Raw genomic sequence first — 14062 nt, 5'->3', positions numbered from 1 at the left:
ATATAGAAATCTGGCATCTTGTGAGAGCTTATAATCAATATATTCTAAAGGGCTGAGTCTTAGTAACTTCACAGATGAACATGAGTCAGGTACATTTCCTTTAAACATCAAAGCACATTTCTCATTACAAATGAACGGTTCCAGTGCCATTGTCTTATTTGTCCAATAATTAAAGCAATAAAAATGATTCTTACAGAGAACAGAAGTAGTTCTCTCCAAGGACCTAAAACATCTAGGTCAACCCACTTCTCCGGTTAAGCAGTGTACTCTGGTCCTGGGGATTCATTGCTTGGTAAGTCGCCAGTTCTAAGGCAAAAGTAGCTGAGCCTGATGTTAGCGTTCGAAGCACCGTGGAATAACCCTAATCAAAATAATTTAAGTCATTTATTCCATCAAGTTTAAGCCTCAAGTTTCTCTTCCTACTGCTATCGTTTGCCTATAATCAGGGAAAAGTGATGTCACTCGTGGCTTAGCTATATCACTTCCATCAAACAGATCATTTAACTGTTTTTTTCAGGGGAACTGGTTATACAAGTATTGTAGATGACAGAAAACAGTAGTGCAGCTATGCTGTAGATGTATTTTGTGGTCCTGGCATGTGGTGAGATGACTCTGCACTTCCTACTGATCTGCTGGTACGCGGGTGCCTGCCTGTTCTAGGGCAGAAGATGGTGTTGGGGGAGAACGACACTTGCCTTTGAACGCACAATGGCAAAAGTAAGATAAATGCTTGGAATAGAAAAAACAGTCATTTACACTTGGTGCCACATTTTGGTATGGCACACCTCAAGTGTTGCAGTCCTAGAATTGGAAATAACCTCCTGAAGTGCTATAATTCCTGGATTTCTGCAAAGTTCTAACTGCTGCTGATGGTTAAAACTTAACGTGTATTCTCCAAATCAGAGACCTGATGCTTCTTTCAGGTTATTGTCTGTTTTCACTTGGAATGACTATCCCCTGAATTAAAAAAAAATGTGCTTTTCAGTCACAAAGTACCTACCATCATTTCTGCTAAGGGAACAAATCCAATAACAACTTTGTTGTCCTGGCGGGTCTGGATTTCCTGAATGTTCCCTCTTCTTTGTGCCAGGTCTGCCAGGACAGGGCTGAGATAATCTTTCGTTACTGTAACCTCGAGATTCATCAGAGGCTCTAAAACTTGCTTATTAGCTTTCTTCAGAGCCTAAAGAAATTAAAGAATGTTAATCCTCCTTTGATAAGCTAGGGCTCTAACAAAAACACATAAGCTTGCTTTAACTCTACAAAGATAACATAAGTCATCAAGAATTTCCATGCATGATAACTGTCTAGATCTCTTGTATGTTGCAAGGGGGTATTCAGTAAAGCTTTATTATATAGAGCACCTGTGAACATGTGGCTAGAGTCAAGGAAAATATTCCTCCCCTTTCAAAGATTCATTTCTTCATATTTAAACTTCATATTTCTGCTCCTGATGTCTATAGTTACGGTCCATGCCACATAGGACAATAAAGGAAGGAAATAAAGGGGAGAGCTTTAAAAAAATTTAACACAATAAGGTAGTAGAAACACATTATTTAAAATAAACCCTCTTGTATAACTAACTGTTTCAAATCTTAGACTTCAAAGGCCAAGACCATGTACATAAAGAATATGGAAACTGAAAATGTCTTTTGGAATGAATAGAGTGGGAAAAGGTAAAAATTAAGAGGAAAAATGCCACAACTAAGAAAAGGATTACATTTGTGTAACTGAATAGGACAAACCATGCTCATGGAACTGTTCCTAGCCGCCTTTCACAATCTATCTTTTTTTTTTTTTTTTTTTTGAGACAGAGTCTCACTGTGTTGCCCGGGTTAGAGTGCCGTGGCGTCAGCCTAGCTCACAGCAACCTCAAACTCCTGGGCTCAAGCAATCCTTCTGCCTCAGCCTCCCATGTAGCTGGGACTACAGGCATGCGCCACCATGCCCGGCTAATTTTTTTTTCTATATATTTTTAGCTGTCCAATTAATTTCTATTTTTTTTTTTTAGTAGAGACGGGGGTCTCGCTCTTGCTCAGGCTGGTCTCGAACTCCTGCGCTTAAACGATCCGCCCGCCTCGGCCTCCCAGAGAGCGAGGATTACAGGCGTGAGCCACCGCGCCCGGCCTCACAATCTTTTCCTTGGTAATATTGTTTAATTGCAGAGTTCAAACCTATGTGGCTTCCTCAAAAACTTTGAATCCTGTCCAGCCCACAGTCTGAGTGCTACTCCATTGCCTGCTTTGGGATAGTGTTGGAATATCCTATAGCTCTCCAATAGGCCCCAACCTAAGCTCATCATTTTCTTTTCCAAACACTTTGCTTTTCTCCATTCCTGTTCAGTTCATTTGGATGTGCATCTTGGACTTCCTTTCCCCTAAGTAAGCTGTAAAAGTTCCATTCCTATTGCTGGTATCCTACTTCAGACCTAATCCATTTCCCAGACTATCTCTTCCCTACCCTAATCTCTCCGGTACTGATTATACTTCCCTCTTTAAAAATTTTTATTCTCCACCGGTCTCAGAACAAAGTTCAAACTCTTTAATGTAGTTTTTAAAGGTTTCTCCATATTCTGACCCCATTTTACTTTTCCAACACTATGATACTACGGCTAAGGGACTTTATCTGTCTGCAATGTCCTCTTTATCATGCCCAAATCCTCCAAAATCATCACAGCTCAAATATTCTCTCCAAGAATCCTCCCCAATTTCCTGCTTTCCAGCTTTTATGGTACTCTGCCTGTTTTATCTAATACTTTGTTTGGCTGTATTTAATTCCCTCACTAAATCACATGCTCCTTTACGCAGCGAAAAATATAATCATCCTATATGTGTTCTCAGTGCCTAGTGAAGTACAAGCACTATTAACTTCTCATAAGCAGAGGGAGCTTCCCCAAATCTTAGACCTCAAAGCTTCCCCTTGAAGCTTAACAAGGGTAGCAGTACTTCCATTAGGAGTATTTTAGTTAAAGTAATGAATTCTAACTAAAAACTAAAAAGGTCAAACAACTCAGAAATACCTGATCTTATTTTTAGAATCTTACATTTTGAAAGACAGACCAATATGTTATGTCTTGCAGTTAGTTTGGAAACATTAGATCATTTTTTCGATTATCGTTATTTGAATATTAAAATCAATTTCTGGAAAAACTTTACTTGAACCTGAATGTTCTCAACAATATGCCTACTTTGGAGGTGATATTTCTAACTACATTCTAAGGTGAATATTTTTTCAAAACAGGTTTTTCTAATCAAAAACTAAAGTATGAATTTAAACTCATATGAAAGATGTTGGGCCTTAAGGGCTTGCAGTATTTAAATTAACTTTATAATTAATCACATTATGAATTCAAATAAAACTATAGAAAAATCAGGTCTCAAACAGTCCAAGTATTAGAAAATGGGTAGAAAGGCAAGTGTTGGCCAGGTGCAGTGGCTCATGCCTGTAATCCTAGCACGCTGGGAGGCCGAGGCAGGAGGATCCCTCAAGGTCAGGATTTTGAGACCAGCCTGAGCAAGAGCGAGACTCATCTCTACTAAAAATAGAAATTATCTGGACAACTAAAAATATATATAGAAAAAATTAGCAGGGCATGGTGGTGCATGCCTGTAGTCTCAGCTACTTGGGAGGCTGAGGCAGAAGGATTGTTTGAGCCCAGGAGTTTGAGGTTGCTGTGAGTTAGGCTGACCCCACGGCCCTCTAGTCCGGGCAACAGAACCAGACTCTGTCTCAAAAAAAAAAAAAAAAAAAAAGAAAGGCAAATGTTATAATGCAAAATCAATCACCTACAAAACTAGGGTAATTCAACACTGAGAAGAATGCATGGACTCAGCATCCAGCACGCCACACTCCAGAGCTGGAGTTAATCCAGCTCTGCTAGGTCAGTGAGGCAGGAAGCAGAGGGTCCATAACACTCAAGGACATCCCCCTAGATAACCACCCCAAGACCACATTGCTTGATGCTTTCAGAAGGGAAAATTCTTATCTTGAATCTGTTATTGAGTGGGACTTATCTGGTTTCAATGGTCCTTGACTAAAGCAATCATTTGAATAAACATGAAATCCAAAGTTGGAACCAATATTAGATTTTCAATGGCTTTTAGATTACAGTCCATCTTGAGCCAATTTAACCCCAGATCTGTCCTCTACTCAAACCTACCAACCTTACCTCTAATGGCTGTGTGTCTGGGATGGGGAAAGCAGAGATGCCACTTAAAGAAACTTGCCTCTTTGCTAAAATCAGAGGATATTTCAATAGCAATCAGTGTTACACAGTCATTTCTAAGATCCTCTTTCAAATAAAAACCTGGTGATTAAGAAATCAAAGACTGTCCATAGTAAGAACTCTTGTTTCTTGTGTAACCACAAGCCTCAGGAGGCAAAGACACAAGGTGAAGCTCTGTAGGCATGGCTTTCTGCAAGATCAGTGGTAGTATACGCCATAGAGTTGCCATAAGGCAATAAGGATTAGAATAGTTCTATACCTTTTGTACACATCTTGAGACACAGGCTGAAATCATAGTTGTGGAGGTGCCAGGATGAATTATCAGGGAATGTAAAGTAATTGCCACATCTTGCATTGGGGATCCAAGCAATGGTCCTAGGCAAGGGAAAAAAAATTGTACTATGACTCAGTATGAAGTGGGGAGTAACTGAGAAATGCAAAGAAACTGGGAGAAAACACTATCAAAATTATGAAAAAGACTGCAACAATATGTAATAGAAGGAGTGATTAAATAATTGAATGGTAAGCTAGTACTTCCTCTAAAAGCATACCTTACCTTGAAGGCACACACTATGAATTCCATTTTCAATGGCCTCTTGGGAGACCTTCAAAAGGTCTTCACTAACACTTGCAGCGTACTCAATCACTGGCATAGCAGATGATGTTTCAGTTGGCCTTGTTTCCACTTCAACAGTCACGAGATGCCGTTTGTCTCCTAAAGTTCTATCTAAGGTATCTGTAAACAAACAAATGGAATATACCTCAGACATTTGTTGTCAAAAGGTATCAAGGTGCTACAATCAACAAGCTCAAGGTCTCACAGAAGATAAAGTGGGAGAGAATATTAATAATGGCACTAAATACAGTATAAAAAAATCAGAGTAGATGGACACACTTGAAACTTGGACTTGGGGGGGAGTGGGGAGGCAAGGGCAACATACATAACCTAAACATCTGTACCCCCACAATATGCTGAAATAAAAAAAAAAAAAAAAATCAGAGTAAAGAGGTCTACCAATAAAGCATCTGCTTCCATGTTAATCAGTGTTAGAAACCTGCTCTGTATCACCTAATACTGTTTTAACATTAACATGTGTTGAGGCACATGATATGAAGATGATACTTTTAAACTTTTCAAAATGTATCTTATGTGATTGAAGTCCTTTCAATTATAATCTTTTAAAAGTACAAAAGGTTAGCTAATGAAAACTAAAAGGTCTTTAAACACTGCCAACCCACAAACTGTTACATTTCATATATTCTTCCAGTAATATTTTAAGCACTTAATATTTACAATTTCTTCTCCAAAAAAAAAGTAAAATGGTTTTTGAAACAGTATCTCTTATCTGCTAACAACTAACAGTTGTTAACAATCTCCAATATTTTACTAAAACAAAACTATCTTGTATTTATGTGAGTGGCCATGCAACAGTCACTCATGGCCTGAATTCAAAACTAAGAATCAATTATAGTCTATAATTCTTCATAATTCTTTTTAAAGTTCACTTTTACATTATGAAATATTTTATATTTAAAAACACATGTATAAGTTAAATGTATGTATATAAATATGTAAAAGCTTATATGAGCATCCATGAAACCTAAAACTATTAAAGAAACATTAGGGTACTACCAATATCTAGAAGCCTTCTGAAGCAACTACTCTCATGGTTTTCCTTTGAGTTATATCACATATGCACATATCCCTAAACAATAGTTTACTTCTGCTTTGTTTTGAATTCGTCATTATACCATATTTATTCCGCAACTTCCTTTTTTTGTTTCATATGTTTGTATGAGTCATCTGGGCTATTTTCTGACTTCATCCCGCCTCCCTGACATCTAATAGTCAGCGCTTGGCATTCCACTATAAGGAAGAACTCTCCCTCTTCTTCCTCAGTTATTTATCTTTGTATTATCAGTACAGATTCATGAATTCCATTTTTTTCTCAATGGTCTATAATTATTGTACTTAATTATCTCAGTGTTCAAATTAATCCCAATTTGGCCAGTGGAGTTTCTGCAAGCTAGTTCCTGTGTCCTTATATGCCTTCCCAATCATCTCTTTAAGCATTTCTTGCCTTACCTAAGACATTAGTAACTGAACACTGCTTTAAGCAATTAGAGAGAGGTAGTGAGACAAAGAGTGAAATAAACAAAAATAGCAAATCCTAAAAGTTTTATTTTTTACCTGTGGCACGAACCGAGTTTAGGATGGTCTCTCGGTATGCTATCTGGAGAGGACCTAGATAGGTCTCCAGTCCATATTCCCTCTTGATTCGATCATGAATAATTTCAATATGTAATTCCCCCATACCACATAGGACAGTCTGGTTACAAGAGGAAGAAAACAAAAAATATGGAAAAATGACATTTATTGCAAAACTGTATATAAAGGTATGGTGTTAATATATATTTAAGATATTTTTCATTAATTACACACTCAGTTTCCTTTGCAATTTTTTGGGGGAGGCCTCTAACATTCAAAACACTGTTTTTTACTTTTCTGACTAGAATGATAAATCAATTAAAAGTAAATTACCTGGCTATTCTCTCCTTCCATAATAGCTGAATTATCTGCTGGGCAACTGGCATCTAGCTAGGACTATACTTCTCAGCCACAAAGCTAAGTTCCAGCCAATGCAAGATGAGTATAATTGATGTTGGCAACTTCTGGGTTGTGCCTGTAAGAAAAGGATTGAACCTTTTCTTAACCAAAATGTAGGCAACTGTCTTGACACGTGGGTAAGTGCTAAAGCTTCTAAATGGAGGGAATAACGTTTTCCCAAAACATTTCCCAACCACATGGACATCTCCCAACCATCCTGGGTGCCTATAGCTTTGTAAACAGTCAAAAACCTCTAGACTAGCTTGAACCTTCATGTGAGAGAAACTGACTTTTATCTTTTTTGAACCAATGTTTTTTGGGTCCTTGTTAGAACAGCCAAATCTGCATCAAAATCAATTGAGACGTATATTTCTTTTTAGTAAGTGGTTATACCTAAAGGACTTTTAATGAGAAAGAACATAATGCAAGGTGTTCACATTTGATCCATCTTATTCATATGCCACCTGATAAAGTGAAGAGTTAACTTTACCCAAAGAGAGATCTGGCCTTTGCTCCTGGCCACTGGGAGTAGATTTCTAGGCCCTAGATTATCCTCCCTGATAAAAATGTCTTTGTTTGCCTCGTCCACAGGTAGTCTAACAATGTGATCTATGATGTAGGCTTTTTAACACACCATATTAGCTCTGACTTCCAGAGAAACTGGAGACTAAAGGTATTACCCTGAACCTATGGGAGGGGCTGGAGACTAAAGGTCAACCATGCAGGCAGTGTATGATTAAGCCCCAATAAAAACTTTGGACACCAAAGGCTCAGCTGAGCTTCCATGGTTGGCAATGCTCTGCCAGGAGGGTAATATGTCCCTCCTGGATGAAGGAAGCTTTGCAAGTGTTTACAACCCTCCCAGACTTTGCCCTCTTCCTTTGGCTGATTCTAATGTATATCCTTTTGCTTTAATAAAACTGTAATCATAAATTTAAAAACAAATAATCACTTAGTATAGGATTGCTATAAAGTTAAAATGTGAACTAGTTGAGAAAAAAGCAAGTTTATAGAACAATACAAACAGAATGACTTGTTAACATCTATCTGTACACACATGTATTTGAAAAAAACATGCTGTACTGTATAACAGCACAGCAGAACAGATGTTTGGGGAAAAAAAAAGTATGGAAGGCTATTTACCAAGTTTTCACAGTGGTTACCTATGCAGGATGGGATAGAGGGACAGTTACTTTGTACACTTGTATATTATTTGCTATTAAAAAGAAAATATAGTGCCGTTTTTAAAATAAAAGTTTCATAAAATAAAAACCTTCTGTTCCAATTACTGTTTTTGTAGCCTTCCAGATCAACTAAACTAAATTACTACTTCATTTGGCTGGCATTTTGGAAAAATAAAGTACTCCATATTTTCCAGATTAACTAAGTCACTTTATCCTTTTTAAAGACAAATCTATAATCTTTTTAAGAAACTATTTCTAAAATCTCAATAAACTTTACTCCACCCTCCTAAAAAGAGGATGCAGAATGTAATCTTTTCTTGAATCATTTGTTCTTCTACTGTGCTATATGATACAGCACAATTATGCACCTATTTTTTTATTCTATTTTTTAGCAATAGGGTCTTGCTCTGTCACCCAGGCTAGAGTACAGTGGCACAACCATAGCTCACTGCAGCCTCAAACTCCTGGGCTCAAGCAATCCTCCTACCTCAGCCTCCTGAGTAGGTAGGACTATAGGCATGTACCACCACACCCAGCAAATTTATTTATTTTTTTTGAAGAGATAAGGTCTATGTTGCCCAGGCTGGTCTCAAACTCCTGGCGGCCTCAAGTGATCCTTCTGCCTCAGCCTCTGGAAATGCTGAGATCATAGGCATGAGCCATGCCCAGCCAGCAACTACTTTAGAACTCTATTTAGATTGTAATCTATCCATTCTCTCCTATTTTAGGTATGCTATTGTCATTAAAAGCACCCTCCAATCCTTCCTCTAGTAATGCTTCTATAAGCCTTAGCATAAGAGGCTCAAGGCTTTGTCTTGGGGATAAAATTTATTTCAAAATTTCACAAAAAACTATATTCTGGAAGGTCACAATGTTAGGGAATAGTTTATATATATGAAGTGTAATTATATTAGGGAATTAAGAAGAATTTGTTTATTTAGGCTTCACAATCAATATAAAAACCAGAAATGTATAAAATCAAAAAAGAAATCTTTTTCTTTCACGGGCACAGACCAATCAATGTTTTAGATATATGCACGTGTGTGCATGGCACACACACACACAGGCTATCATACAAAGGATTCCAGGGTTAAGTAATAATATACCTACTTGTCCAGAGTCAGGATCTACCCTCACTTTCAAACTTGGATCTTCACGCTCAAGGCATTTCAATGCATGATCCAAATCTGTGAGATAAACAACTGTTATCTTGGTATTTCATTATTTAATAACTTACTATATGTTCCAGTGGGGAAAACAGATGAACACGCAAACAAATTTTAAAAAAGAAAATTTCAAACAGCCATAAATGCTGTAGTAGAGAATAAAACAAGGTGATGTAATAGTGATGGGAGGCTACTAGACATTGGGTGATCTGGGAAGGCCTCTCTAGGATAATTTACTTGCAGCCTTGGGGCCACATGTGGCCTTCCGGATCCTTGAGTGTGGCCTTTTGACTGAATAATAAAGGGATTTGTTCTGTGAAGCTTGGATGTGGTCAAGGGGCCGTACTTGGGGGTCTGGAGGACCACATGTGGCCTTGAGGCCGCAGGTTCCCCACCCCCAATTTAGGTAAAGACAAAAAAAAAAAAAGAAGAAGAAACCTATAAGCAAAATCCTGAAGAAAAAGAATTCCAGATGGAAGCAATGGCTATGCAAGAAACATTTTTTGCTAACATTGGGAAAACAGCAAGAAGGCCAGTAGCTAGAGATTGGTGGGCAAAAGGAAGATTAGCATCAGATGAAGAGATGTGTGGCAGGGATCATATCACATAAAGTCTTATAGGCCATGGTGAGGAGTCTGGGTTTGCACCGGAAAGCTACTTAAGGGTTTTAAAAGGGGCAGTAACCAGTGGCTCACACCTGTAATCCTAGCATTCTGGGAGGCCGAGGCGGGAGGATTGCTTGAGCTCAGGAGTTCCAAACCAGCCAGAACACGAGCAAGACCATCTCTACTAAAAATATAAAAGTTAGCTGGGCATCATGGCAGATGCCTATAGTCTCAGCTACTTGGGAGGCTGAGGCAGGAGGATTGCTCAAGCCCAGGAGTTTGGGGTTGCTGTGAGCTGTGATAACGCCACTGCACTCTACCCAGGAAGACAGAGCAAGCCTCTGTATCAAAAAAAAAAAAAAAAAAAAAAAAAGAGGGGCAGTAACATCACCTGATTATATTTTGCAAAGATCAATCTAGGAGCTGACCAAAAAAGCAAGATGCCTTCAGAAACACTGGCAGTAATGAAAAAACTGGCAAAAAATTACATCATGAATAAAGAGATACTAGTATGACAACTCTATGATAAATTATCACAACCACAGAGGAAATAAGAATGTATTATTTACATTAAATATGCCATCTAAAGTGATACTTTAATATAATCAATTAACTGATAAGCACTCTCTTCCTCTTTATAAAAGAAAGATGTCAGAAGTTCCACAGACATGAAGTATAGCTGAAGAAAACAGGTGAGCAATGGATTCATGAGCTAACCTTTTAAGTCACAAATACAGTGTTCTTAGGTATATAAACCAGGATTTCTAGACCTGCACTGTCCAAACGGTAACTATTAGCCATTTGTAGGTATTACTGGTATGAACTGACACAGGAGCTATAGAGGTTAAAATACACACTAGGTTTCAAAGACGTATTATGAAAAAAAATGTAAAATATCTTAATATTTTTTTATACTAGTTACATGTTAAAACAGTAAGATTTTGACATACTGGATTAAGTGAAAATACATTATTCTTTTAGTTTTATGTGGCTGTAAGAAAATTTTAAATTACCTATATGGATCACATTCTATTTCTATTGGACAAATACTGTTCCAGATCCTTGACATCCCAAAGGGGGATGCAAGGACCAGCACTAGTATCATCTAGATCCTGATAGAAATGCAGAATCTTAGGTTCCAGATGGACTGAGTCAGAGTTTACACTTTAATAAGAATCTCAGGAGACGTGTATGCACATTCAAGGTTAAGAGGCATTATTTTAGATAATATTTTTAAGCATGTAGAGATACTCAAGAGTAATAATGCATATGACACTATGCTGCTTTTGTAATAAAACAATTTTTACTATAAAATAAACAAGTTCATTTAAAAAATATTTATACTCTATCCTTCAAGGAGTTTACTGGGGTAAAAACACTTAGAGCATTATAACACCCTCAGGGTGTCAAGTGCTACAATAGGCCTATTATCGAAACTAAATACAGTAAAAGCACAGAAAAAGAAACATGTAGATCTGCTCAAAAGAAGTGTAATAAGTAAGGGAGCTCTGGGAAGTCTCCTACTCTCAGAGGTATATGACCTCTAAGCTAATGTCCCTTAATGAGACTTTCTTTGGACACCAAACTTTTTCTCCCTAAAGTAGTTAAAGGCTTGAGTATTTAGATGTAAACTTGGCTGGTGCAATGTAACTGCAATCCCACAATTTGAATTTAGGTGCTCACACTACTTTCAAATATATTTAAAAGAACTCATGGGTTACTTTGTTTGGGCAGCCTCTGTCCTTAAGTGCCTGGTCACTCCTGATATAACAAGCTTGGTCAACTCTGATGTAATTGGGCAGCTAGATTCATCATTACCTGATCCTTCTCCATTACAGTGAGGACTATACCTAGCTCACACCTGTAATCCTGGCACTTTGGGAGGCCAAGACAGGAGAATTGCTTGAGGTTAGGAGCTTGAGACCAGCCTGAGCCAAGAGTGAGACCCCATCTCTACAAAAAATACAAAAATGAGCTGAGTGTGGTGGCGCTGTGCCTGTAGTCCCAGCCACTTGCTTGAGCCCAGGAGTTTGAGGTTGCAGTGAGCTACAATGACACTGCTGCACTCTAACCAGGGCGACAGAGTGACAGGGTGACAGAGCGAGACCCTGTTTCAAAAAAACAAGCAAAAAAAAAGACTACACCTAGCTGGCCTCAGGGCATTTTAAAGCAACAGAAAAACTGCTGCAAAACCCATTTTAACTTAAATGCTGTTCCTTCACCAACTGGACAAGAAAAGACCCAGTTTCCTTCAGTAACCTTGGGGCTGTGGTATAGCTGCACTCAGATTTCTTTCATGGGAACTCCATCTGGGGAAGTAAGGAACTGGAACCCCTACTTGGCTAGGGATCTCCCTCCTTCTTTCCCACTGGGTCCTCAGGCAAACATGGGGAGACAATAAAGGTTGCTTTTGTTTTTCCATAATCTGTGAGTCCAACTTGTCTGCAAGGAAAAAAAAAAATGCTTCTAATGTCACCTCTAGAACTACAAGGTCTGTCCTTAAATAGACTAATATAGGGATTCAGTGAGAGCCTCATACTGTGGTAATGCTTGAGTTGAAACCTAAAGAAAGAATAAACATTTTCCAGGCAAACAAGCTCAGGGCATACCATTATAATGCAAGAGAGAACAAATGAAATAGCAATGCGAAAAGAGTACAGCATCTTCAGGAAATCAGAACTACTTTACTGTGGAAGTGTAAGGTGTGGGTAGTTACTCTAGTTTTAAATTTGTGTGGGTGAAACAAGAAGGTTCAAAAGGAAAGAGGAAGTTTCAAGAAACGAGGCCAGGCAAGAGGGCTTGTGGCAAAGACTGCTAGTAGCCTTCTACTCTATTCTGCTGCTGCTTCCTTACAATGCTGCTTTTACCAGACTCCCTTGCAACTGGGTAGCCCTATGTGTCAGTGCTGGCCAATGACATATGACAAATCTTAAGAGGGAAGAGGGTACATCTTCTTCCTCCCCCTTACTCCTTTCTGCTGCCAGGAACTCCAAGGTGATGCCCAAAGCTCCAGGAGCCAGTATAGGGGCTATACACTCAGAGAGGCAGGGCAGAAAGACTGGAGCCCGGGTTCTTGATAACACTGTGGAGCCACTCTTTAACCCTTGGCTACCAGTTCTTGTTTTACAAGAGAGAGAAAAAAACTTTTGTCTTACTAAAACAATTGTTATTTGGGGGGTTTCCTATGTAACCAAATCTAATTGGAAATGATATAACTGGAATCATGGGCTTTATATATCACACTAAAGAGTTTGGGTTTGTGCTATATGTAATGAGAAGCCCCTGAAGAATTTTGACCTCATATACTAAAGAACAAAGTATATAATTCTCTAAAGGTCAAACAATATTAGCCATAGAATATAAATATCTTCACTGAGTTCTAGAGGCTGAGCTAGAAAACAAAGTAAAATAGCATTTTTATACATGCTGATGAGAAACTGAATAGGTTATACTGTCTAATATACCAGAAGGGTAGTTCTAAGGCCAATTACTTAGAATCCCATAGATAGCCCTGTAAGAATGAGAGTAGGGAAGAATATGAGAAAATGGCTAAGACAGAAAAAAAGAAAAAAAATGAAGGCATTCAAAAAAAGTCAAACACCTTACATAAAAAACTAGACAAACCACAATAAATTCAGATAAAATTTAACTCAATCATATAAATCTTCTGAGGTATAAGTATTTGATATAAATTGTCAAAGCACTAATTAGTTGATACACCAAGACTGTTTATACCTGGCTGCTTAGCCATTGATGGCGGTTCTATGGTACAGAAGAAAACAGGTTCTGGAATCTCTACCCCAGCCAATAAAATTCTCTCTATTTCATCGCTTTGTTTATACTTCTTTTCTCCTTCCCCTTCGGCTCTACGAGCTGCAGCTAATGTGCTGGACTTGGATGAGGCAATGGTGTCTCCAGTGGCAGTCTGCAAGAAAACAAGATGACCTGGAACAAAACAGGCAAGCACTCATCTTCCACCAAGAACTACAAGATAAGGAAAATTTTTATGTGGCATTTTCTTTTCATCAGGAACTTTTCATCAAGAAATTCACAAAGCTTATTATAACTTTGTATTAATACAAGTAAAGCTAATTTAACTTGCATAAGCATTCTATCCAAAATACTGTTTTGCTTTGTTTTTTCTGAGACAGAGTCTCACTCTGTTGCCAGGGGTAGAGTGCCATGGCATCAGCCTAGCTCACAGCAACCTCAAACTTCTAGGCTCAAGCGATCCTACTGCCTCAGCCTCCCGAGTAGATGGGACCACAGGCATG

At 38.3% G+C, this 14062-nt stretch overlaps 1 protein-coding gene across 1 annotated transcript in view; it reads right to left on the bottom strand.

Annotated features, from left to right (window-relative positions):
• Positions 1–25: 25 nt before the first annotated feature.
• Positions 26–14062, bottom strand: part of GFM2 (G elongation factor, mitochondrial 2) — a 45610-nt gene continuing 31573 nt past the window's right edge. Inside the window, exons 15-21 of the mRNA XM_012664572.1 lie at positions 13524–13713; positions 9128–9204; positions 6417–6555; positions 4782–4961; positions 4485–4600; positions 1001–1183; positions 26–361 (exon numbers count right to left, since the gene is read on the bottom strand). Coding sequence (XP_012520026.1) covers positions 233–361; positions 1001–1183; positions 4485–4600; positions 4782–4961; positions 6417–6555; positions 9128–9204; positions 13524–13713 — 1014 coding nt within the window. The 3' untranslated portion in view covers positions 26–232. The remainder of the gene's footprint in view (positions 362–1000; positions 1184–4484; positions 4601–4781; positions 4962–6416; positions 6556–9127; positions 9205–13523; positions 13714–14062) is intronic.

Source organism: Propithecus coquereli, unplaced genomic scaffold, assembly GCF_000956105.1.
Source record: "Propithecus coquereli isolate 6110/MARCELLA unplaced genomic scaffold, Pcoq_1.0 Scaffold9, whole genome shotgun sequence".
NCBI lineage: Eukaryota > Metazoa > Chordata > Mammalia > Primates > Indriidae > Propithecus > Propithecus coquereli.
Note: the sequence above shows the minus strand (reverse complement) of the source record. Positions and strands in the feature narration are given on the sequence as shown.